This window comes from Micropterus salmoides, unplaced genomic scaffold (genome assembly GCF_014851395.1).
Source record: "Micropterus salmoides isolate LMB-PRFRI ecotype aquatic unplaced genomic scaffold, ASM1485139v1 Ms_hic_scaffold_12, whole genome shotgun sequence".
NCBI classification, from domain to species: domain Eukaryota; kingdom Metazoa; phylum Chordata; class Actinopteri; order Centrarchiformes; family Centrarchidae; genus Micropterus; species Micropterus salmoides.
The window spans coordinates 9,038,486-9,066,411 of record NW_024040263.1 but is presented as its reverse complement, the minus strand read 5'-3'; the positions used below and the strand labels follow the sequence as shown (position 1 = coordinate 9,066,411).

Genomic DNA, 27,926 nt, shown 5'->3' with positions numbered 1-27,926 from the left:
GCTTTTTACAGATTACGCAGTTCTGTTTGCTTCAGTAGACGGTGAGCTTCAGCACAGTTTGCAGGCAAGTGTACAAAGGTTAGGGTGAGAGTCAGTACCTGTAAGAGTGCGGTAATGGTTCAGTGGATTGTCCCTTTATGCCTTGGTGCGAGTTGCTCCCCCTAGTGTTGTTGAATAGAGGGAAATGGATTGCTTCATAATTTGCCTCTCATTCACCCAAAGCTCTTAATTTACCTGTCAATCAACATTGCAGCCCCATGATGTCTAGGTAGTGATCAAAAGAACAACAGCTGCTGATTTGATTACCAGAGGGATATCCAGAAGGACCCCAGAGCAGAACCATTCCTCCTTCACATTGAAAGGAACCAGTTGATATGGTTGAGGCATCTGATCAGGATGTCAGCTTGATGCCTCCTTGCGGACGTATTCAGGGAATGTCCAACTGGGAGGAAACCCAGACCCCAAATACACTGGAGGGATTACACATCCCACCTAGCCTGGGCAAGCCCCAGGATCCCCCAGGACCTTTGTGGAAAGACATCAGCACTACCTTGCTTCGCTTGCAGCCACCACAAGTGGGTGTCAGAAGGTGGATGGATGGAATTGTAACAAAGTGTGTATGTGCCACTATGCATCTGCACTTTCTTCCAATTTATAGGTATATGCAGACCACCATTGTGAGAATACTGTGTGCCCAACGGGAATGGGCATTATTGTCTTTGTTTAGGCCTAATCCATCACCTTGAGGTGTGTTTGTGTGTGTGTCTGGCAGAGACTGATAAAGACTGTCCATCAACTCTGTTCAGCTGACACCTGTCTATCAAAGAAGGAAAGGGCTTGGCAGAGATAGATAGTAATGGCAGTGTATTTGCACACACACATAAATCAAGTGGCAGATTATGGACACACTTTAGTGGCAAGTCTCCGTTGCTTTTGTCCTCACAAGCCAGAAATACTAGAAATTACTGAAACTGTTCTTGTCCTGGTATTGCTCACTTGCAACTGAGGAGAATTGATGTGTTTTATCTTCTACTTCCTTTTCCAACTTTTGATTTCTTTTTCATAACCAAGCCTTTAGCCTTGCCCCCCCCCCCGCACATACGCACACACACACATACACACATATGCATTTATATAGTAAAAAAGACACACATTCATGCAATCTACATGTAACCTAAAAATAGAAGATGCATTACGAGTGAAAGGAGTGTATGGACATGCATAGAAATACAGTTCACGCTTGTGTAACTCCTCTCCTCCATTCCCATAACCCTAGCTGGTGGGGCCATTGTGGTGTTGTTGAGGATTCACATCATTGTTTGTCTCCCCCTGGCTCCTGTGATTCCCTATAAGAACACCAAGCCCTTTGATTGGACTGCCTGACGTCCGGAGGAGATTTACTCTTGTCATGTATTGATCAGGACTGGAGGGCTGTGTGTGTGTGTGTGTGTGTGTGTGTGTGTGTGTCTGTTTGTGTCTTTATGAGCTTGTTTTTGTTCTTTGTGCCTGTGTGTGTGTGTGAGTGTGTATTTGTGTGCGGAGATTTTTCTTTATTGTGTGCCAGCAAACCCTTTTGGCCCCTGCACATGCCTGAGGCTGTAAGCACTGCTGTTGAACTGCTAAACAGTGGCCCTGCATGTAGTGACTACTCCACAACACACACACACACTCTCACACCCACCGAAGGTAGTTCTCTTGTAAAAATTATTTTGGCTTGTCATCCCTGCTGAAAAGTACAAGATTGTGCAGAGTTTGGAATTATCTTTTTTTCTGAATACAAATGCATGAGTATTTTTGTAATTACTTGTAATTACTCTAGCTTACTACTCTAGTCTTGCTTATGAAGTACCCTACAACAATGATGTAACAACACATTGAGCTATGATTATCTTACAGTGTATGTCTTTTATATACCTGTCCTGAGAAAGGTGCTTACGTAATTAAACATCTTACTCAAGTTTGTTTGTAGGATATATGAACAACAATAAACAGCTTCTTTTTTTTGCATCAGTGCCTGCATAATCTATGAAAATGAGAGCATTTTTTTCTCCCACTCTTTATGTTTTTGAATGGCCCTTTATGTCCTCATGTGTGTGAAGAGGTTCAGAGGTAGCTAGTTATTAAAGAGGATATCTTTTTGCTGCTCATTTGATCCCCATCTCTATGCCCTAATCCTCGTCATGTCTAAATTGCCCCCCTGGCAATGGTGATTGTGGTACTAGCCAGGCTAAGAGCTCCTAACAAACTCACACAGACACATGTATGTACACACTCACTTTCTGTTTATGTATTTGAATAGTGCGTGCGTGCCTGCGTGCCTGCGTGCGTGCGTGAATGCTTGCATATATCCCTCCCACCCTTTGTCTTTCCCAGGGCTGAGAATGAGTGATAAATTCACCCCTTAATTTCTTCCTGGATAATTCCACATGCAGGGTTTAGGTCAATTGAATGTAACCCTTGACTAGCGACAGTGAATATCTATTAGGCTGTAAATAAAAGAATAGGATCTCTGACTGTTTGTTAATTGGCCGTGTATTCCTTAAGGGTAAACGCAGATCTCAGATCACCAAAAAGAGCTAAAGCTGCATGGAGGACAATGGTTATGATTTACTCTCACTTTTCTGCTTTACACCTACTTGGATGTAGGAGGCCATCTATGAAACTGGATTTGAAATGTAACATTTTATTTAATTAAACTGGCCACACTTCTGTTATCTAGAAGTGACTTGGTGACTTGAATGACTGAGAATCTCTATAGACAATTCACACTTTTCTTGTTTTATAGTTTACAGTTTGTATTAGACTTGAGGTCGGGAGTTGTTTGCTCTGCGAGTCAATTTAAATAAAGAGTTGTTTTTCTATTTTATTATTTTAATCTGTATGGGATTTGTTTAGCGTGATCCTGTTGGTTTTCTTAGACGTCTCCTCTGAATTGCTGAATGTCTGAGCTCTCCTTGTGTTTTATTTATTTATTTTGTTATTTAATGTTACTAATAGACAAATAGCAACACTCCACGTACTCCAGCTGCAAGCATCCACTCACTCACTCACTCACTCAGCACTGTGAGAAGCACCACTGGCTTTGTAAACTGCACCTGGTCCACCTGTGTGAAGTGGAGATGTTTGCCGCTATTCAACACTGTTCGTGTCTGATTACCTTTGTAACTGTAATGCTCTTGAGTGTTTTTGTATGTTTGTATTGTATATGTTTTTGTATGTGTGTACACGCTGTACTTCTCGCTTGCCTGGTTATATTGTGTACTGTCCAAGAGCAAGTTTTTTTACTTTGTTTTTGTTTTTGTGTACTGCGAGTTCTCCAGTCTCTAGCTTTCCCCTCATCTGACCATCTATTCCAAGGTCAGCTTTTCAGCAGGCTTACAAGGGAATGATACAGAAGATTATTGCCTCGATCAATAAGCTCAAAATGAAGCAAAGGGGAGTTTACTTTATTGACTTTCCCGTGTACAGTGGCAGTTTTAACATTTAATTGTCTCTCTGTATTTAGAGCAAACTCCCATTTAGTGCCCGACAACTGTGCCATCCCAGGCCTTCCTCGTCTCGCTTGCCATTCACTCGGGCACCATTTAAAACAGCCCCTCATAGCTTAATTATTAACAGTGTTATGCTGCCCTGTTGTACTGTGAGACATTCGGAAAGCAAATAAATAAATGAATGGCTGTATTTTCAGAAGCTCTCTGTCTTTCTCTCTCTGATGCATGATTCTCTGTCTGTGGAGATTTTAGCAAAACTTGGGGTGCGTTTGGTATCAAAGCTGTGTTCCCTCAGCTTTCAATCGACAGGGCAACAAACCCTCAGGTCCACATTCCTACAAGGGAGCTTGAGGCGAAACCGAAGAGAATCTGAGTGTGTCAAACTCAATATTCCTCCATAATGTACTAGGCCTCTCTGGCGCATGCTTGATCAATTTCATTTATTCATCTGCCAGGCAGAGCTATCCCTCTTGTTTTTCTATATCCATTTCATCATCCTCTTTTTTTTATATTCCTTCTTCTCCTCCCCCTTCAGGCCCTGGCCAGTGAAATACTTTTAGACGTTCAAGAGGTCAAGCAGCAGCTGATGAAGAGGAGGAGGTTAAGGCAGGCCAACGCTGTGGCAGCAAAGGGCGGCCTCTCAGCCAAGTCTATGATCAAAGCCAAGTCCATTGCTGCCTCCATCCTCAATATGTCAGAGAATGATCTTGCGGACATTATGGACACTGACCAGGTAAGGCCAAGGGACGGCGGGTCAACATTTCATACAAACGCTAACTTGAGGATCGATATCGGGTCTAGATTGTGATCTGAGCATTTAACATACCTATAATAGATTTTCTGTGCTGTAAAATTTCGAAACATCCTAAAAGTTTTCAGGGGTTTTTGCTTAGTGATTGCACCATAGGAGGAAAGACATATCATCAATATCAACTTGTAATTTTGGGTATTTTCTATTGTCAATTGAGACTAAATGAATTGCAAGGAGTTACTGTAACTTTGGCCTATCCTCTTGAGACAGATACTCTAGGAGGAAATATGAAGAAATAGAGGTATTCTGTTCTTAGTTCATTTCACCTTATCTAACAGTATTTAGCCTTGCTGGAAATATCAGCTTCTGTCTGACTTTCTCTTATTGATGGTTAGATAGATTTTGGCAAGTAAGCAAGGTTGAACACTAAGAAAAGGTGAATCACACAGTTGGGAAGTGCAATAGAGAAGGATGTGGCTTCATGTTTAAAGCAGTGTTCTTGCTCTTGACAAGATCAAAAACACCTGCAGCACCTGTCAACTTGATATAAGATTTAATATGGCACAAGTTGAGTAAGTACAACTCTTTTCTTACCGCTGAAAGCAGTCATTGAGCTAAAAACCTTTGCTATTGACTGTTACCCACGTGCAAAAGTCTGAGTTTCACTTTCTTTTCCAACTTGGTGGGTCCTTTCTCTACCATAGATCATACCCAGCCATGTCATCAATTAGCAACATCATGTTACAATCAACCTCCCATCCCTGGGGACTTACTCCCATCTATCACAAGATGAGAGAGGGCGCACCAGACACTTACTCACACTTGAAACCAATTTTAGCCCTTTGCAGCCCAGCTCCACCCAGGAGATGACAGGAAAGAGTTTCTCACTAGACGAAAAGTCCCCCTCATCAGAGCTGAAAACCCTGTGGGTAAAATCACTCTCTTCTCCTCACCACTTGATTTCTCTGTCGTATTAATGGTGCTTAATGGCGGGCTGCGTGGTGGCTTATCGTGGTGGGTGTGTTTTTCCTGTTTTGTTAATTGAACATTCATAGATCACAGCGCTGCTGAGAATGCGTGTACCCACCAGAGAATTGTAAATATTGTGTCACGTAGTGAGGTGAACAGATTACGTATGATTATGTGTTACTGAGGGTAATTTTGAATACTGGAAATAGATCCCAAGAGAAATGGTTTTGTGCGTGCATGTGCCCGTGTGTTTAGGTGACAGAGAAACAAGGGCTATTTTACATGTGCACTAATTGAAACATCTGCTGGACACATTAAAATATCTGTAAGGTAGTGTGTGTGTGTCTAAGTGTTGATAATAGTCTGCTTGGGGTTGGAGCTAACTCGAATCAAGTGGTCCCCACTTAAACCAGCCTGAACTTAAGTATGCTTTAGCTGTGCTGACAAAGCCTAACTAGTTGTGAGCATTTAAAATTGTACAGTATAATACAACCATCCACATTCTGAACTGAGGCTGGTTTGTGACACAATGTTGAAAATTATTTAAAATTTTGTTACAGAGCTGAAGTTTCATGAAACTTGTTTCAGAATTGTGATTTCTTTTCCCCCTCACTCCAAAAAAATCTATGGCGCTTTTGCAAGACCTTTGTAGATTGTAGATGTTTTTCTTTGGACTTGAGGACGTGACATGAGGTTATCAAGATGTCCCAGCAGTCATCAACAAGTCCAACACATAGCATGTGTATTTATTTATTCACTTGGTTGTGCGATACTAGTGTGCTGAATGAGCACTCAGGGCTCACTGGGATTGCTTTTACTTTTCAGTTTTACTTTTAAATGAGAATACTCCATAGCCAACATAGCTACTTTTCTTTAGTTTGGCAGATTCAACAATATTTGCAGAAGTTTTTAACATTGTAGGGCACCGGTACTTTGCTTTGAAATCAATGCGCTTTTGAATTTCAGGCAAATCAGAATTTCTGAAAGAATTATTCCTGGTTGTGGTTGTATTTCTGGAGAATGCTGGGAACATATGACCTTTGTGTAATGACCACCATCGTTTCCAAAAGCTACATATTTTCTTTTCTCCAGAGCATTAGTCTTGGTTTGTTAATTTGTCCCTGCAAAAAGATCTGAGCTTTTGCTTGAGGTGTTTTACTGAACAGAAATACGGCTGTGAAGAACTATTTGTGCAGCTGGTTCTGTAGTTATAGAAATCATAGCACAGAGACCACCCTTGTTTTCAGCTATTTTATGGGAAAGGGGAATTAGTTGGGGTTTTTTTTATATTTGTAATTTATTAATTAATTTTCAAAGCATTTAAAAGTCATACAGAAACTTACAGCTGCTTCCTTACACATAAACAAACACCCACAAAATCAATGTTATGTGTGTACATAGATGCTCAGAAGGTGTTTAAGTGTGCTCACACATAACTGCTCCACACATGCTTACGCACATGTATCATGCTGCACACTGTTATTTGCCTCCATCCTTTCCATAGCGTGCAACAGAGGACCAGAGAGGGCAGAGCAGCTCCAGGCTCCCTGGGCAACTTGTTGTGGAGTTAATGATCCAGATGTAATAAGGCTGTAATTGCCAGGCCAGTTTGTTTTGCATCTAATGTTTGATGGAGGGTCAGTGCTTTGTTATATATCTACCAAGGGTGGACGAGCACACTTACTCTCATGCACATAGACGGTTTCACACACCGTGTTCACGCCTGTGGGAGGCTTAAAGGCAGTAGTCACAAGAAGGCCCCCTTCTCTCACCCTCTTTTTTTCTCTCTTACTCATATAACCACACACACCCTTGGTCCTTACCTACTTTTAATTTACTCTGTGCACCAATAAGGCATACACTGAAATTAGCCTAGATCACTGCTATCACCAAGGATCACACAAGCTACGTTCACACTGCAGACCTCAGTTAATGCTCAATTCCACTTTATTGCCCAGATTGACTGTTTACATTATTTTTTAAATGTGGCCCATAAAAGCCATGAAATTGAACCAGATGCGCAAAAGCATAATACGACGTCTCACGGAGCATGCTGTCGTATGGAAGTAGACAAGGGGGCCACAGAAATAGGGTCTACAGTTTTATTTTTAATTTGATTTCAGGTGGAAGAAAGGGAATTTGTGCGCAAATGATACCGAGGACGACTACCTCCATCGCTGCCATCCTTCACGTTTACATATACCGTGGCTCCCGCCAGCACAGAGTGATGTCAGAGTCGCATGAATTCCAATCTGACTGTCCAGACTGAGGTCGCATTTCAAAAAATCTGACCTGTACCTGATTTGAACCACACATGGCCCATATCCGAACTGGATAAGATCAGATTTCTTGTGACTTGGGCTGTTCACGCTGTCTCAAATCAGATTTGGAACACTTTGAACACAGTCATAGAGGTTACCAGGAAGCTGGGGAACGCCAGGGAGAAACACATGCTTAATCCAAATATCAACACTCCATACCTGGGGACTGGGCCCTTGCAGACTTTTATCATACATGCAGTGACACTCACACACACACACACACCGCGACTAGACTGAAATACTTCATGTCATCAGGTCAAGGTTTTAAGGATGGGCTGGCCTGGCCTACAAGGGGAATGAGGTGGACATCACACCTCACTCATTGACATGTATATGACCCATGCCAAAATCTTAACAGCCCCAGCCTGCTCACTGCAGTATCTTTCTGAATTGTTCTGAATTTTGTCCAGATGAAAGGGAATGGGTGCTTCTCAGAAATTGTAGCACACTGCTTTGTTAAAGTACAAAGTTAAAAAATCCTTTATTATTGTGGCTGTGGCTATTGTGATTTAAAAACAAGACCAATGCACATCAAAAAAAGTAGTGAAAGTACAGTACAGATGGATTTTCTTTTATGGTACTGAATTTTCTTCACATTTGAGAATTAATGCGACATGTGTGCAGTCAGCTGGTTTAGATAAAATAGTATAAATCATATAATGATTGATATGCACTGTAACACTTACCATTATTTTCTCAGCTGAAGGTCTAGGGCCCTATGAAATCGCAGACGGAATTTGACAGTAACAATTGATTTTCCTATGCATTGTAAACATTTTTGCCCACAGAAGACGCACTAGCAAGAGTTCATCACTTCAGCAAACTTATACAGTATGTTAGCATATGGAGGATATAAAGTAATAACCTATTTTACAGCAGACAATTCACACTACATGTATTGCAACAATGCATTCATTGTGAATTGTCCCTTATTAAATATTATTATAGTAATTTAATATCCTACTGTTGCAATACGTTTATTGTGACTGTTCCCCATAAATAATTGCGCTTACATTTGAATATTTCTATATGCATACATGCAGGAGATATCAAATTCATTGATATCGATTCAATTTGTATTATTTTGTTATTGAATTGTTGAAATTATATTCATCCGCTACATGATAACACACTCTTTGTGATGGTGAAATGTGTTTAAATTGTAAAACACAGAATTCCGAAATATTTAAATGGAAAGCTGAAACAGAATTTGGGGAAAAATTAAACAGAATCTAGCAAAACAGATTTCATAGGGCCCTAAAGTTCCTCAAAAAAACATAGGTGGTTAGATTTTTTCGTAGTTCGACGAAGGCCTACATTTGTCTTTCTGACTCACATTAAAATTGCTATTAATATTAAATATTGGGTGATCTTTAGAGCGTACTCTGGCGAAGTCAGCACTCAAAGCGGGTTAATCAAAGTTCACATAAAGTCTGCATGAGCCCCCTTGTGGACTTGTGGCATTGGACAGCCCTTGCCACCCCAGACTTCACAGGACTGCTCCCTTTAGGTCAACCAGTCTACAAGCACAGGGACATTTAGATTCATCAACACACACACACCTTTTCTTCCTCCTGCCCTCTACCTTCCAAGGCCCATCACATCATTTGGAGCACCTGGGGGTTGAAGTGAAGAGGTAACACATTAGTGCTGAGGTGTACATGGCCACACAGTCACTCTTCTCCCTGTTCATTAGCAGTAACAAGGCTACCACTCTGTTAGGTCTTTATACATGAGTAGCATACCTTTCCACTGAGTCTCTTGAGAGTTTCTTCAGGGTCCTGGATCCTACAGTTCTACCCTCAAGCAGGAGAGTCATTGAGGTCAATGTTGAGATACAGTGGCTGGTTCTGTCTAGAAACATCAAACATCAATCTCTGGTCTGATCCCCTTGAAGTTTTGCACATTGTATGCACAGGCAAAACACTCTTTTGGATTTGTTGAAGGTATTCTCTCTAAACATCGGCATGATTTTTGTCACAGTGTATATCCCTCGGTCTCCATCTTGTCATTAAAATGTGTGCATTTGCTGGTGTGCTTGCAGGGGACACAGGCCCGATCAGAGAGTCCAGGAGACCAGGAGTGGCTGGACCACCTCAGCCACATCCTCCAGCAGAAGGTCAGACTGCAATAATGATCACACAATGCACATACGGAGAAGTCCTGTGCAAGCTATTAGCAGCTTCCCCCCATAGTAAAATAGTTTTTCAGCCTAGCAGAGCTCAGTTGAGATTTATAGTTAGATTTGTAGAACTGTTGTCTTTCTTTTTAAAGCTGTAGGTAACAAAAATGAATTGATATGAAACAGAGTGGTACTTTCAAATTCTCAAAAATGTGCAAATAAAACTTGCACTGCTTTCATTTGCTTAAAATTTTAATTACAAGTAGGACCACGATCTGTAAGTAAAATGGATAATTGATTATTGCTCCATCATTATTTTGTTATTTTCTCTGTCTCACTTAGCATCAGTGACAAAGGGAAGGTTGAACTGATGGGGAGTTTCTCTTATCTGTTTTACAAATGGCGAGATGTTTGCATTTATTTCTGAAAACACAGTGTATTGTTGAAAGTAGTTATTATTAGTAAAAGTGTGTTTTACAGAGCAATACCTTTTAAAGGGGATGCATTGTGATATGTACATTTGTTGGATAATTTAGTTTAGTAATAATCCATTTTAAGTTACAGTTCCATTTAGTTATACTATAATCTAACCACAAATAACTAAATTACCCAGAGGTCTCTTACTTTCTTTTTTTTCAAGCTTGATCTCTTAGTGATTGCATTTCTATAATGTTTAGAAATTTTTTCTAGATACCTCTCATACCAAATACTTTAGCCTAAAATTTGGTCACCAGTTTTACCCAAATACAGTAAATGGAGGATGATTTTTAATTCCACCCCAATGTGTCATGCTCCAGGCTCTGAATGAAAACAATAATGCAAAAGATAAAACAAAGAAAACCAGCTACATCGTGTGTGTGTGTGTGTGTGTGTGTGTGTGTGTGTGTGTGTGTGTGCAGCCACTCATCTGTGAGTGCTCTGCTGGAGCTTTACTCGAGTGCTGTCAACGTCTGCTTGCTGTGATATGTGTATGATTGAGAGTGTCGAGTGTGTGTGTGTGTGTGTCTTGTCTGTGTTCTTGTCAGCGGCTGCCGCAGGCACTCATGCGTCGCCTCCGCACCACGACACACACCAGACACTGTTCTCTTGTTCCCCAGATCTTCTTCTGACCTTTCCACCTTCCTCTTCCCCTCCCACACTAACACACACGCGCGCACACACATAACACTCTACTGAATCCATGTTTTTCCCTTCTAGCTGGACAGCTCTCAGTCCCTCTTCTCTGTCTCTCTCTCTGCCATCCTCCACTGTCCTGCATATCTCTCTCTCTCTCTCTCTCTCTCTCTCTCTCTCTCTCTCTCTCTCTCTCTCTCTCTCTCTCTCTCTCTCTCTCTCTCTCTCTCTCTCTCTCTCTCTCTCTCTCTCTCTCTCTCTCTCTCTCTCTCTCTCTCTCTCTCTGTGGCTCAGACCCCGAGGCAGCTTGTTAGTGGGGAACTAAATATTGATTTGGCGGGCCTGTCGATGCCGGGAGAATGAGCTAGTGTCCACCAGAGACCTCGGCACCGGCAGCCTGCTATCGACGTTTTCCGTGGGCAGAACGGGGTGGGGGGGGTGGGCTGTAGCTAGTGTGTGGAGTGGAGGAGGAGATGAGCAGAGTATGACAAGGCTGAGACTTGCCCCTAGGTCCCTGTGGGGACCACTGGGACCACAGCAGTCATCCCCCCTCACTGCAACAGACTTTTTCTATCCCCTTTCAAGTCGATCTGGTTCTGTTTTTTGTTTATTTATTTATTTCAGATTTTTCCTTCTCCCTCTTTCCTGCGGCCTTCTCTATTCAGGTTTTTAAAACCATACTGTCGTATCAAGGGGACCCCAGACTGTGTTTGTGTGTGTTTGAGTGTCTCATATTTCTCTTTTTTTCTGAAGGGCAGGTGTGATGCCTTTCAGGTGGTCAATTAAGGTAGATCTCCTAATTTCGCACTATAATAATGTCCCTGTACTACACACATTTTCTTAGTGAGGGAATATACTTCAAGAACTCTCGTACTTTACTCCCTCTGCCTTTCTGCTCTCTGTCATAGCTTATGAAAGGCTCACCAAGCAGAACATCTGTGAAGTGGAATGGCCTGGCCTGTCACCCTGCCTGTGACACTAATAACACACTCCCCTAATAGTGATATGATCTTACCCACGAGTTGCACTCGCACACTTGTTATATATCGAATAAAAAGACAGAGACAGAAATAGACCCGGTGAAAAGAAAGATGAGAGCGAGATCCATGTTCTTAACTGGCTGGCTGTCACTGAAAGAGAACGAGGATGTGTCCATCTATGTGTGTATGTCTGGGTATGTGTACATATCCATGAGTGCGTGTGCACGACAGCCTCATCTTGTCACTGTCAGTGCCTAATGGAGCTGCCAGTGGGACAGCACTTTATTATCTCAGTGGCCCTGTCAATAGCAAACCCATCACTCACTCTCTCTCTCTCTCTCTCCCTCTCTCTCTCTCTCTGTGCGTTTGTGTGTGTGTGTGTGTGTGTGTGTGCCTCGTGTGTATGTGTGCAGATGTAGAGGAGTGTAAGAATGGTATGTATGTGTGTATCTGTGTCTCTGTGTGTGGGCCATTGTTCACCATCACTGTCATGCGCTGCCACATGTCAACATAACAAGAAAGAGAGACATCCACAATACATCAGCAAACAGTGTGTTGCAGGCGGGGAAGATACGTGACTGTGAACGTGTTGAGTTACTGCTCCCTTCATGCCAAAGAAGTGGCATACATTTCTGGAGCCCCCTCACCGCTGCCCCACATGTCCACTCAAAACCAAATGAAACATTGCATTCATTTCCTTGTCTCTCACCTCCACGGGTGAATTAATGAAATCAAACCCTGGCGCCTCTCAGTGGAGAGCCACCTTAAGCAGTGCTCCATAGCCAGGATCGAGGGACGGCGCTATCTAATAATCATGAGCAGGCCAGGGGGTGTGTTGTATGGCTCCACTGCAACCCACCATGAATAAGGCCAGCAGAGAAGATGGAGTGTCCATGTGGGCCATGGGGTCCAGGCACCGGCCCGGGGAAGCATTGATTTAATTGCCTTTGGTTTATTTGTGGAGTCCTAATTATTGACTGGAGGTAGAATTTAATGGGCCAAGTCTTTATGAAGACAGGGAAATGACTGGCTTCTGCTGCTGGCCAGTAATGAACAGAAGGAGCATGTGCATGCACATGCATGCAAACACACACACACACACACACACACGTTCCCTCCAGATCATTTTTCAGACTCATTTTGTACACACACACACCCATCTCAAGCCTCATGACAGCATAATAACATTTAAAAAGTCATTGACTCTGTTGATTTCTTTATGAGAGGACAGTGGTTTGGTTTGCCGGTATGGGGTGGCGCTGAGGGCCTGCTAATATTTACCCCACAATCACACCTGAGGGAGACGTACAAGCATCACTTCTTATCAGCCTCCAAACCATAACAAGCAGGTGAACATTACATTTAGACAGTAATAGAGACAGGCCGGACCGATCTGGACTGGACTTGTTATAAAACATCAAAGGCGTTTATGGATGGACCACAGTAAATAATTCCTGTAATTTCACACTGTATCGAACTTAAGGGAGGGCTTGCTGTAGCTCATTGCTACGACGGTGAATGGCGTCATTTATCTAAAGTTAAATAACAGACTTGACTCGTGTCACTTCTTGCCAAAGCTTCACGCTATATTGGCACTTCCATAGGGCATTACATCATTAACCCTCGTGTTAAACATATCAAAGGCTTGATGCCTTACATTGCTAATGTACTGAGAAAGTTTTCTATTGTTGTCAGTGCTGTGAGGGGTAGTGTTGTGTGGCTCATTATGCCTCTGTAATGACAAGGAACAGCTCTGAGTCCCACACTTCTCTCTGAAGGAAAGTGACTTTAATTAAGCCTCATTTAATGATTGCGCTAATTAAATCAGCCACTCTTTTTCTGTCTCTGTAAGTATGTTTGTATGTGTGTGGAGGGGACTCACGCCGAGCCTTTGTACTGTAAATATGTCACTGGAAGGGGGATTCCCAGGAGGAGACTGGTGTTCATACCAGAGCACACTGTGGCTTATTCATTATGTTCAACTTGCATTTCACAAAAATAGAAACAGCAGACACAGCTCGTTGGTACTGTTTCTTAGCCATTAAACTGTTTGGGTGATTACTTAACTACAATATAGCAAACATTTCAGCGGATCGGTCGAAATAGGCCAGTCGAATAATGCGATTGCACTTCTTGAGTTATGATGCTGTACGTGAGTTTTAACATTACTGCCAGCCTGATTGTACTCAAAGGTCGTCCTTTGGAGCAGTGGAGTTTCTCTCTTCAGTGTAGCAGAGAAAGAGAATTCATGATGGACGTAGACATTTCTTCATTGAATAGATGACTACATGTGTTAAATCTCCCTATGTCAGTGAACGAATGTTTAAAGACAACGATTCTCATCACCTTGTTTTGAATGTGGCAGTTTGCTGCAGGCACAGCCACTTCTGCTGCTGCTGTAACTGCTTCTCACTACATTGCCTCTGCCAATGAGCCACACACGGGCGTGTTCTTGATTGCTGAGTTCTAACTAAAGGTTGCATCTCTTGTATGGATATCACCTTCCTAAATTTAAACCCCAATCGTGCCTGAATCACCTCATTTTCACACCTAATGAGTAGGAACCTGAAACAAAGACCCCCGTGCTTTCCTGTGTTTAATCTAGGGTGTATTTAGGTCAGATCCCTAACAAATGCATGTTGCACACTGAAATGATGTTTCCAAACAACGTATCAAGAAAAGGAGAGATTTTTAATTACCGTATTTGTGGCCCCAAGTGTCCAATTCCCTTTCATATCAGTCTCTAGTGGCCTAAAGGGGAGAAAAGAGAGGGATCTGCTCCGCTGCAGGGGTAGGTAATTATGGAGGAGAGGGAGAGAATAGGCTTGTCTGTGCTTTAGTGATTTTCTTACCTGAGCCCCTTTTTGCAAATGTGACATATTCATTATCGGAGATAATCAAATGCAAGACTTTTTAGTATGGTGCCTTTGTGCTTGTTTTTTTTATCTATTTATCATGCTGTTGTTGTTGTTATTCCCCCGTTTGATAAATTTGATTTTCAAACAAAAGTGAGAAGATCAAAGATCAAAGAGCTGTTTTTCCCCCTCTGTGATAAAACTGCTGTAACTACCTCTCCCTTACCTTGAATAGTGGCCTAGATTGGAGACGGCTCACCCGCCAGGGACCAAGATTAATAGCACGAATCCTTCACCACTGTGAAATTGCTCCTGTCATACCAGTCAGATCCGAAACCTTACTATTTTTACGGTTATTATAAAATTAACTAGCAGTGTGCTTGCTTGTTTATTACAGAACTGTATACTAGTGATGATGTTGTTACGGGTAGACACTTCTGTGGGACCTTTGAAGGACCCAAATGTTGATTCTATTGTAGAAAATTGTAGTTAAATTAAGCAACAACATCTGCCTAATTATATATAGCTATTACAATTATATTAATAAGGTGGTAAACTAGTGAAAAACTGAGAGAAAACACTCAGCAGTCACTTGCGTATTTGGATGATGGATCCCTTTATATCTCTTTTAAGCTCCCACCCCATTTCGTTCTTACTCATTTAGATATCCAGCAGCCTGACACAATCTTTACAGCTACTCACAAATTGGGCCCTTGGAAGTAATTGCGCTAACGTGTTCCGAGGGAGAAGACAAAAGAACAGGGATGATCGATCTTTTAAAGAGGAAAAAAAGGTTGACGTGTGTGATGCCACTACCAGACAATGGTCATTGGAGCACTGCAACTTTGAGCTGCTCCTTGCCTTGAGGTGTGCCCCAGGCTATAGAATAGCAATGTCATTTAATTGGCTCATGAAAACACCTTTTGCTTGCAGCCCCTGTCCTTGTCCACACACACACACACACACACACACACACACGCACGCACACACGCTTATCAGTGTCAGTGGCTTTACATTTTCAGTTCACTTCTTGAACATGTTCATGAAATCATACCTAGACAAAAGGTCTGCTCTACAGGGCCTGTTGAATAGTAATGGATGTGAGTTAGCATGGCTTAATGCTACAGTAGCTTTTTTAATGTTGCCAAAGGGGACAGGGCCTCTTGCAAAACAGTGGCCGTGTTGCTTAGCGCTGGTGCTGGCTAGCTCTGCCAAAGGGGACAGGGGCCCGGCTAAATCAACTGTAGCATAACATTAGTGGCGGTTCCTAACACTGCCTTAAGCAGCCCAGGGGATTCAGTAGAGCAGCTGCATCACAGCTTACCTCTAACCATCCTGCGGGGCATCAGTCCCCAGCAAGTGTGGAAGTTAGATGAAAGGGAATGATAGTCCTGCTTGTCCCGTTTGTGAGCCTGTGTGTGTGTGTGTGTGTGAGCGCTTGTTTTCCTTGCGCCAGAATCTGCTTATGTGAGTCACACACCTTAGGGAGATGAATCGGAACGTGAGGTATTTTATCAAACGCAACAGAATCATTTATCAACCAAGAGACCAAAAAGTTCCATCAGTTTTCTTGGTGACATAAAACAACTTTAATAAGGCTTTATAAAGATGTTGGTGCCGTCGTGCCTACACTTATACATTACATAGTTTTTCTGCTTTTGATTTCTCATGAAGGAATTGAGAGGGGCACCCCCCGTGGTACAGGAGTTAAGACGCCTGACCGTGATCTTCTGGGGACTGGGGACCTTTGTTGCTTCTGTCTTTACCTCATTTCCTGTCGTCTTTCCACTGTCCGTCTAAAAATACCCAAAAAGCATCTTTCAAAAGCATCTTTTTTAGGCATTAAATTTCACTCATGTTTGGTTTATCTAGATCATGTTTACCTGTTAGTGTTGTTTACCCTTATTCCCATATCGGTACTTTAATGATCCAGTCTCCCTCTTTGCTGTCCCATGGAGCCTGGTGTTGTGGCTGTGTCTCTATTTTAGTGGGTTTGTTTGCATAGTTAGTGGCTCTAAGTGCAATTAGTTGATTGGGAAATTGTGTGTACGAGTGTGTGCCTACAGAGTGTGTGAGACAGAGAGAGTGAATTGTCCCAGGGGGCCAGAGGCAGAGGCAGAGGGAGATGTCTCAGCAGTTACTTCACTGTAGTGGTTCTCTAAGGAATACCGCTGTGTGTTTGATGCATCCAGTGCTGCTGGAACTGACTCCCCACTGCACACATGCTCAAGTGCACACACACTTCGCGGCACACGGGGCCTTGTGTTCCCTGCTCCTGTTACCTTTAATGAAGAGGAGAGAGGTGTCGAGGGGCAGTGGGGCTGTGTGTGTATGTGAGTTTCTGAGGTTCTCACTCTCAAGACGTGTTGGAAATTGATAAGACGATAGTTTCAGGTCAGATAACGGTCCTTTTTCCCGGTGTCCTTAAAACATGTCAACTGCAGACCTAATTCCAATATGTGTTGTGAGTTTGTGTTAATCACTTCAGAGCAATACGATACCTTGTATTCCCCCGATACAGATGTTATTCAGTAAAGTTTGTTACAGCACTGTAGAATTTTCCTCTGTGTATGGTTCAATAGCTTATGTTTCCACATTCTCTTTTAAGAGATAAAAAGTGAAACATTGTATGATATTGAAGTCACTATTTTCATCTTGACCAGCCCATTTCTCATCTCATGCCATGTGACTTGGGAAACTGCTCAGGGAATGGACCAAATTTGTTTCCATTGCTTGAAAAGGGCACTTGTAAAAGGCTGCTCATAGCTTGAAGTGAATATTTATGAGTGATACAGTATAAATGTCTGCCTTTGATCAGGCGCCCTAATGACCATAAAATCCTTGTGTCGATTCAGAGGAAAAACAAAATTAGCCAGAACTCTGCCCACCTCTTTATTTTTCATTGTTTCCACGACAACAACCAAGCAAACACATATGGCAAGTTCCTTCATACCCAACCTATTGTAATCCTGTATGATTAAGTGGACACCAATTCTCATCCTCTAACCTTCCCGGCATAAAATACAGTCAAGCAACAATGCTGTAAATGTCCCAGTGATGCTTAGTGATGTTTTAATTATGCCTTAAGGTGTATCTGCTGAAGAGTGATCAACATAAGCCTCTGTCATAAAACACTACATGCCCATATCTACATTAAAAGAGTTTTTGAATGCTGTAATAAATTCCTCCTGTCCATATTGTCTTTTATGACATGACTCCAATATAAGGTCCACAATCTTTTTTCAATGCAAAGTTAATTCTAAAATTTAGATAACGCGTATATAAGTAGTGGTCGACCAATATGTGTTTTTCAATGGCTGGGGCCGATATTTAGAGAGCAGTGTGGCCAATGACTGATATTATAATGCCGATATCAAAGTAAAGTCATGTCATGTATAATTCCATTATCCCATGCAGAGTACAATCTTGTTTATCTTAGCCAGTAATGTGTTGTGTCAGATGGAAGTTTTATTAATAAATGAAATAGAAAAATACATTTGTTATGTTGTAGATTTCAGAATGTGACTGGTGTTCAAGAGAGTGGGGTACAGTTTGTCAGAAGTGACATCATTCAGCTGCATTATTCTCTATAGTATAACATAATATATTTAACACTAGCCAGTAATGGTGTTATATTAGGTTTGCTGCCATTTAGGATGATATTTCGGCCTTGTGACTGCAGGTATCGGCCTGATTAATCTGCCGACCGATTAATCACTAATACAGAGAACAAATCTAATGGCAGATCTAAATGTGCATATGGGCGTGTGAGAAACAGACAGATGTGAACCTATCCTTTAATTCATAAGAATTTTACATTACTGGACCACTGATTGAGAATGGATGCTTAGAGAAAAAGTGTAGAATTAAGTGTTGAAACTACTGCTGTGTAGTCTGTTTTTTGAATTTCTCTGTCAAAACACTCAACATGGACGGTCCCTCAAAGGTTTCACAGGTCCACAGGCCCTTTCTGAGGTTCTGTTGTTTCATAAAAAAGCATATAGGCTGTTTTGAAAAGCTGCCAGGTGTCAAAATTGGACTTTTTTAAAAATAGTGATGCATTTGTATGTTTTCCTCATTTTCTCTAACCCCTTCTACTGCCGCCCCCACACCCTTTTTTCTATCCTTCCCCTCCCCTGCAGATCCCCTCTGCCGGCCAGCTAATGGAGGCTCTGCGCGTGAAGATGAAGGAGAGGAAAGTGCTGACAGAAGAGCTGGCCACGCTCACAACACCAGTCAGCGAAAAAGCCTGACTCCCTGGGCTGAGGCTGGGAAAACTGTCATCCTCTTCTTTTTCCTCCCCCCACTTCTTCTCTCCCTCCCCGGTTCCTACTCAGTGGGAGCTGGGCTGAGCCAAGCTGAGCCGGGGCAGCAGAACCAATATTTGTGAGAAAAGCGCTGTCGACTCACTCTGAGCCACTGGCTCAACACAGCAGCCCGGATTTTGTAAATGAGCCCTCGACATCTGTGTTAGCGCTCAGTGCACTATGTCTATCAGACAGGGCCCTTTAGCGCCAAGCTAATTTACAGTGCAGCCACTCTCCCCCACTCTCAGACCTGGGGTGATAAGGCAAATGCTTACGCTAATGTTTAAGTTAGACTTTTTTTTTTTTACTGTCTTTTGCCTCTCCCCCTAATTTATTTGGCACCTCAAGGGCCTCAGGGTGCAGGGACTTGACCTAGCAGTGCCAAGTCGACACTTTGAGAAAGTCAGGAGTGCAGCACAGAGCAGAATATTCACTTTAAGAGGTTAGACCCATTTATCAGACCTGAGACTACAGTGTTCTTAGAGACCAATGATTTAAGTACTACAAATATTTATTTCTGAAGGAAATTATCTTGTGTGTCATTGCTTCTACTCTGTATTTGTTCTGATAATTTAATTGGTAATTATGTTAAATATCAATGATGTTTTTCTTCTTAATGTCTAAATAAAACCCAGTTTCACGTATTTTTGTTTATATTGTGTTCTTCAAAAACTGTGATATTGTTGTGAATTCCATGTCTAAACGCTCTCTTGTATTTTGTTTGTTCCAGCTGTTCAAAGGACTGTCAGTCAGTGTGTGATGGTCACTGAGGGTGCTCTGGTGGACAGCAGGGTTCTCACACCTCTCTCATGATTGACAGCTGACTGTCGGCATGGTTCCCATCTGTAACAAGTGACCCCTGCTGTTGACATCATTAACAAGGGTCCACATGGGCACGCACACAGCACAAAGGTGTATTAGAGGAGTGGTTCCATCCTTGACATAGCTACCTCCAACCCTTTTTATCTGTTTCCCTTTTCCCTCTCTCTTATTATTCATTTAGAATATTAAACCGTGATCCTGGTCTCCTCTTTCCTTGAGTTGGCATCCTACACAAGAGACCACACACTCATCCCCCTTTTTTTTTTACTACTTTCTTTACCTCTCTTAGCTTTTGTTTTCCTCTTCACTACTTTCCTTCTTTCTTTTTATTATGTATAATTAACAATGGTGTGAAGAATCCTCCGTTCAGGAATTAAAAAGAAATAATTCCACTTTTTAATCCCCCTCCCTTCTCAAATATATGCTAATGATGTCGTTTTCCTTTATCTTTTTATAATAAAGGATTAGGCCAGGACTGTCTCTAGCTGCAACTCGGGGACCAATTTAGCTGGGATCCAGGAGAGACAAACCCTTGTGGTTAATTACCATTCATTAACATAGTTTGCATCTTTTCGTCTTCTTCAATACCCAAGAGCCAGCTATTGTCAATATTTGTCCCATATAAATTTCTGCGTTTTTTCCCCCAGTCACTGTCCTCCAGCGTAATGCAGCTAATGACAAACATTAATAACTCAGAGAAATCCGGTGGCACAGTGGGTATAGAAGCGCAAAGCATCGGTGCCACGCAAATTATCTGGGAGCCCCCGCCCCTTGGTGTCTGACTGTCTCTATTTCTCGGTCTTCCTTTTAGCATGTAATGCATAGTCAACGTGTTTGCTCGCCGTGCCCTGGCCTTGGCTGACACGCTCGTGCTATTTCTGTGACATATTCAAATGCGGGCCCCCTCAGCTGGTACTCCCTTGGGTTTAATTAACCTGGCCTAGCCTCTGACGCGCCCTCAGTGAAGACGTTAAATCTTGAAAACACCCGTCAAAGACCCCCCCCAAAAAAACACACACCCGTATCTTCCACTAGGCGTTGTATTCTATTCATCTCTTTATTTTCTGTGTAGAAATACCCTTCTTTTCTTCTCTTTCGCTCTATCCTTGTCTTCCACCCTTCTTTTCTTGTACAGCTCTCATTAAGAGAGGTTTCCTGTGGGAATTACTTTGATCAGTAGTTCCAAATTCAAAGTTTTCCTCCCTTCCCCTTTTATTCATTCCAACGTAATCAACTCTGTGTCATTTTTTTCCCCTCTGTCTGTATCTCTTTCTCTCACCCGACTTCTTTTTAAATCCAACTTTATTGTATTTTTTGGTTTCCACAGATTCCTGCAGGAGATTGTTCCTGGAGGGGTAGAGGAGGTCAGGGTCACGGGTTGACTTTGGGGTCGATCGATGATTTGTGTATATGTGTGTCCCAAGGCTTGTCTGTTGTACTTTTAAGTTCCCTCGATGTGGTGTGAGTGCTTGCCACTTGGGTGGGAAGGCGGGTAGCCCACAGTACAAAGAACAGTTGAAGCACAGACAGAAAATTTCTGCAGCCTCCAACTGATGCACAATTAGTCCTTGCAGATCTCGTCAACCAGCTGTGGAGTGAATAGAACAGCCTCTGGTGATTTTCCTTACTTCACTGACACAGTTTCACACCCCGACTGTTGCTGCCAATACACCAGTCTGCTTTGATTTCACAGCCACAGACACTTGGCACTGTCTTAAATAACAAGGTACTTGTGACATAGAGCCAAATGTGTTTTTGACAAATGTATAATGCAACATGTTTACAGTTTTCATTGTGTCTATCCTTCATGTTTGATCCGCCGGGAGAAGGTTCAGAAACAAAAGATGCTGTTTACAGAATGTATGACAGAAATCAAACCATGCTGTTTTATTTACTCCTGATAGTGGTGTGAAATTGTAGTCTAATGATATGAATGGGTTTTTTTACGTGAGACGTGTCTCCTCAATACAATCATACATGTACAAAATAGATTTATAAATTAATAAATTTTCTTTTTCATTAAATGAGATGCCACCTTAAAAAGAAAAAAGGAATCACACTACTGATGCACATATGCTATGTATACAACCTCATTGATCTTCACTTGAACAAGTCCCTTATCCTCCTCTACAGCGCTCCAGACATGAAACGGCAGCAGATTATGGGTGGATGCGGCCCGCCGTGGGAAGCTAGGGAGCAGATAAAAAGGCCAGCCACTCAGGGGACTAAAGCTATGTTTTGATGCTGTGTGATAAAGCAGAGGCATAGGGCAAGAGGAAGGGAAAAGTTTTAGGATCTCTATATATATATATATATATCATCGGTCTTCCCTTTTTGGATTTCTCTCTCCTTCCTCTCACCTCTTTGCCTTGTCCATTGTAACCAAGCTGTTCCTGCACTTTTCTTGTTCTTTGACACTCACACTTTCTCCGTCCCTCTGGACTGTCCTAAGCCTTGCTCATGGCAGCTGTCTCTCTAAAGCCATGGCCTGAGCTCCTGGGCAGAAAAACAAAAAAAAAGAGAGAGAATGAGAGAGGGGTTGATCTGGTCTCTAATCCACCTTCTCTTACAGCGTAGGAGGGAAGCTGCAGTCCTCAACATCACCTCAGAGAGAAGCGACTCTTTGAGTGTGACTACCTGAACCCTCTTGTGTCCTTATGACTAATCTGGGATGTTGTCTCAAATGGTGTAGAAAATGTGGCTCCTAATATCACAGATCAGTCAAACTGTCATTCTTGGGCGCACTATGTTGTTGTCAGAGATTTCATGCTTTCAAATATGCCAAACTTCTAAGCAGGGGATTTTTTTGTTCTGAGGCTCAGAGATTGGCACAAAGTTCATAGCATCATTTAGTTATGTGCATTCAGAATCAAAACCAACATATCATATCATACAATATCAGTCTTCATTGGTCCTAGCTGTTATAAAACAGGCAGCCATCCTTTGTTTTCTGCTCCAGAATATATAATAACACCTTAGTCTGTGGTGTATAGCTCCTCAAAGCACCTCTCCACCTTGACTAACTTTTCCAAGCGCTCATTAGCGGACTGGCTGAAGTTTGGAGGGTATAAAGCAGGCTGGCAGATTACCCCCTGTAAAGTAGCACACCTCAGGTAATCACACTAATGAATTCAAGCACCCCCACTCACCCACCTTATTCCTTTCTCCTTTTACTTTCTCCCTTCCTTCCACAGTGGCGGGTCGGTGCAAGAAGTGCCAAACAACAAAGAAATGTTTGTTTGCATAATATTAGCACTGCACGCTCGCACACAGTGGCGGGGGCCTGACTGCAGGACTGACTGGAGGCTTCCCATGAACACAGGTGGAGCAGGGCGAGCATCACTGGGACCAATTAGAGCAGAGCACAGGTACATTAGCATGTTTGAGTGGAGTGGGTTGGTGTGGGGATTGGTAGGCCTTATGAAACACAAAAACACATGACCATGGCCTGTTGTGTGTTTGTTGTTTGTCTCCACTGACATGGCTGGCATATGTGTGACAAATGACCCCTGTCACATGCCCATGCTGTCTTTTCCATCTGCAGCTAAACACACATTTTCCTCAGAGATAATAGTAGCTTATTTGAGACGCAAGTTGCAAATTTGAGGGGGGGGAGGGGTCCTAATTGTCTTTTTATAATGTGAAGCACTTTGTGTTCTGCTCTGGATGATGTTAGGCTGTCTAGGTTTACATGCCTTATGTCATGTTATGATTAGTCTTATTGATTGGTAGAAAGTGGGGTGTACACCTTTTTTTTGTTTGTTTGTTTTTTTTAAAGGGACTGGGGGGGGTTCCCCAGTCTTGCGGATATCACACTGCTCAGTCTCCCCATGAAAGATGATGCCAGGTGCTGGAAGGGATGATCCAGTCATACATATACAGATTCCATCCTAGTTTATGTGGACTGTACTGGACTCACTGACAATGATTTCTACGTTCTGTGTCCAGTTAGGTGGACTCAGGACTGTATCTAGTGCATGATAGTGTATTTTGTGGGCCTCATTGTACGATGCCCTCAGTTGAGAGTCAATGCCTCCACGACTCCACGAGGCAGGGTGTCCTGGCAGAGCATTCATGGTTGCCTCCTTAGGTTGAATGGCGTTCCAGGATCTCTGGGGCTTGTTCCCATGTTAAGAGTAAGCTGGAACAAGAGTTTGACATACACTCACTGGGCACTTTTCTAGTACCAGGTTGGACCCCCTTTTGCCTTCAGAACTGCCATAATTCTTCGAGCAACAAGGTGTTGGAAACATTCCTCAGAGACTTTGGTCCATGTTGACATGAAAGCATCACGCAGTTGCTACAGATTTGTCGGCTGAACTTCCATAATGCGAATCTCCTGTTCTGTCATCCCAAAGGTGCTCTAATGGATTGAGATCTGGTGACTGTGGAGGCCATTGGAGTACAGTGAACTCATTGTCATGTTCAAGAAACCAGTTTGAGATTATTTGAGCTTTGTGACATGGTGCATTATCCTGCTGGAAGTAGCCATCAGAGGATGGGTACATGGTGGTCATAAAGGGATGGACATGGTCAGCAACAATACTCAGGTAGGCTTTTAGACGATGCTCAATTGGTACTAAGGGGGCCCAAAGTATGCCAAGAAAATGTCCCCCACACCATTACACCACCACCAGCCTGAACCATTGATAAAAGGCAGGATCGATCCATGCGTTCATGTGGTTTACACCATCTGAATGTCATAGCTGAAATCGAGACTCATCAGACCAGGAAACTTTTTTCCAATCTTCTATTTTCCAATGTTGGTGAGCCTGTGTGAATTGTAGCCTCAGTTTCCTGTTCTTAGCTGACAGGAGTGGCACCCACTGTGGTCTTCTGGTGCTGTAGCCAATCAGCTTCAAGGTTCAACGTGTCGTGTGTTCAGACGGTATTCTGCATACCTTAGTTGTAACGAGTGGTTATTTGTGTAACTGTTGCCTTTCTGTCATCTTGAACCAGTCTGCCCATTCTCCTCTGACCTCTGACATCAACAAAGCATTTTTGTCCACACAACTGCCGCTCACTGGATATTTTCTCTTTTTCGGACCATTCTAGAGATGGTTTGTGCATAAAAATCCCAGTAGATCAGCAGTTTCTGAAATACTCCCAGCCTGTCTGTAACCTATAACCATGCCACGTTCAAAGTCACTTAAATCAACTTTCTTCCCTATTCCGATGATGGGCTTGAACTTCAGTAAGTTGTCTTGACCACCTTTACATGCCTAAAGGCATTGAGTTGCTACCATGTGATTGGCTATTTGTGTTGACAAGCAATTGAACAGGTGTTCCTAATAAAGTGGCTTGAGTGTAATTTTGAGCGTGGCATGGTTGTTGGTGCCAGACGGGCCGGTCTGAGTATTTCACAATCTGCTCAGTTACTGGGATTTTCACCCACACCAATTTCTAGGGTTTACAAAGAATGGTGTGAAAAGGGAAAAGCATCCAGTATGCGGCAGTCCTGTGGGCGAAAATGCCTTGTTGATGCTAGAGGTCACAGGAGAATGGGCCGACTGATTCAAGCTGATAGAAGAGCAACTTTGACTGAAATAACCACTCGTTACAACCGAGGTATGCAGCAAAGCATTTGTGAAGCCACAACACGCACAACCTTGAGGCGGATGGGCTACAACAGCAGAAGACCCCACCGGGTACCACTCATCTCCACTACAAATAGGAAAAAGAGGCTACAATTTGCAAGAGCTCACCAAAATTGGACAGTTGAAGACTGGAAAAATGTTGCCTGGTCTGATGAGTCTCGATTTCTGTTGAGACATTCAGATGGTAGAGTCAGAATTTGGCATAAACAGAATGAGAACATGGATCCATCATGCCTTGTTACCACTGTGCAGGCTGGTGGTGGTGGTGTAATGGTGTGGGGGATGTTTTCTTGGCACACTTTAGGCCCCTTAGTGCCAATTGGGCATCGTTTAAATGCCACGGCCTACCTGAGCATTGTTTCTGACCATGTCCATCCCTTTATGGCCACCATGTACCCATCCTCTGATGGCTACTTCCAGCAGGATAATGCACCATGTCACAAAGCTCAAATCATTTCAAATTGGTTTCTTGAACATGACAATGAGTTCACTGTACTAAAATGGCCCCCACAGTCACCAGATCTCAACCCAATAGAGCATCTTTGGGATGTGGTGGAACGGGAGCTTCGTGCCCTGGATGTGCATCCCACAAATCTCCATCAACTGCAAGATGCTATCCTATCAATATGGGCCAACATTGCTAAAGAATAATTTCAGCACCTTGTTGAATCAATGCCACGTAGAATTAAGGCAGTTCTGAAGGCGAAAGGGGGTCAAACACAGTATTAGTATGGTGTTCCTAATAATCCTTTAGGTGAGTGTATATCATGATATCCTTTAATCAGTGCCTGAAGGTGAGGAACATTCACCCATTTACCTCATTAAAATATACTTACCACAGAAATAAGATTCTATGAAACATTAGAACCTGCAAAAAAAAATATCTGGATATAAATATTACTGTCATACATGTTAAAAACATGTATCCAGTTGCTCCTACTATTCAAACTTTCAGTCCAGGCTGATAACAAAATGAGACCGGTGAGCAGTGTAATAAAGATAATGTCAACAATCTCATATTTCACCTAAACTCAGCCTCCGTCTGGCTGTACGGTACAGGTGAGATTTATTGTCTCACGAGTTAAGACAAATGGACACTCACCTCCGGACGAACACGCACACAGATCACTGAGCCGTGGGACGAAGCACTTTATCAGAGCTGCCTGCCAAGGCCAGCGAGCAGGAAAACTGAGCAAAGAACTGCACTCTGGTCACTGTCAGCCGGTTTGATGGATCACTCGTACTTTCTCTGTTAGCCAATAAGAACTACTCAGACAAAATAAACGTTGGGTGTTCAGGGTGTTCCAACTGTAGATATTATGTCAATACATCTGAGATGTCCTCACATGGTTTGGGCTGCTTTCACTGTGGGAGATAGTCTGACCTGATACAACATGCTGTAATCATGTAGATAGATAGATAGAGACTTTATTGTCATTGCACATAAAATACAACGAGATGCAGTTTAGAGCAAACCATTGAACTTAGCAGCTTCTATAAATAAATACGCCATAAAAGGATTGCATAAAATAAATGTGTGTTGCATGGCAGTTTTTACTGTTGTTAGACAAATGGGTATCATCATTGCTGCGTCATTTCTTACCACTAGGTGGAAGCAAAGCACCATAGATTGTTAATTATTGTGCAGTGGACAACATGACAGGCATACTATAGATCTGTGTAACATACAAAAATAGGCATTTTATAGCTGCGCACATAAAATATTTAATAGACTTTGAATTTTGACATCCTTAATGATTTTGTTTGGAACGTTTGATCCTTGAAATCTCTGATTTTAGTTAATTTACAAGGGATACCATCATAAACAACGGCTACATCATAAAATATGTGATTTATAAAATCATGATTGAATTACTTTTGCAATCCATTTTTAGGATTACCCTTCGACACCTAATAGATGGTGCCATTTTTGTTGGGTATCTTGGTAAATGGGCATGGTAAATGGTATCCAGCAACATGGTAGATCATTCCTGACTGAATGTATGTTCAGAAATTCCCCACAGGGTGGCGCCACTAGCATAACAAATGTTTGTCCTTATTTTTAACCTGCACTGCCTTAAATAATCCGCTGTGTAGGGATTTGATTATTGCAAGAGTACAGAATTAGATTATTAATCAAAAAAAAGCATCAAAGTTAGGTAAAGCAGTGATGTTGATTATGATGGACTTTGCTCTTGAGTAACAAATGAATTGTTTAATAGATACAAATATTTCAAAGGCGATGTGTCGTGTATTTATGTCTAGGCTATTTAACTGTTAATATTAAGTAAATATGCACATCTTGTTGGCTTCTGTTTGGATTAAGCCCACACAGTCAACAACACGCTGATAATGCACAAGTTGTTGCCATCTGAAAGTGAACGTACAGAAACGTCAAGTCTAAAGACATGTATATAAAATATGCTCAAATGGCACATTGTCTCCTCGGGGAGATCTGTACTTCAGGGGTTAGCCTACGTTGGTGATACATTTCATATGTGCGCTTTTGCACTCCACACACCTGTGTATGATGGCGACAAATAGGCCTACGCCGCCCGCTAATGTACTACACCACACCCACAGTAATAGCCTAATGGT

The 27,926-nt window shown here is 42.4% G+C and overlaps 1 protein-coding gene across 2 annotated transcripts in view; it reads left to right on the top strand.

Moving 5' to 3' along the window:
- The window catches only part of cntln (centlein, centrosomal protein), an 80,474-nt gene extending 60,921 nt beyond the window's left edge, over window positions 1-19,553 (top strand). For both annotated transcript variants that reach the window (XM_038713218.1, XM_038713219.1), the window contains exons 25-27: window positions 4,027-4,224; window positions 9,577-9,651; window positions 18,745-19,553. In XM_038713218.1, the coding sequence (XP_038569146.1) occupies window positions 4,027-4,224; window positions 9,577-9,651; window positions 18,745-18,855 (384 nt within the window). In that variant the 3' untranslated portion in view covers window positions 18,856-19,553. The remainder of the gene's footprint in view (window positions 1-4,026; window positions 4,225-9,576; window positions 9,652-18,744) is intronic.
- The last annotated feature ends 8,373 nt before the right edge of the window (window positions 19,554-27,926 follow it).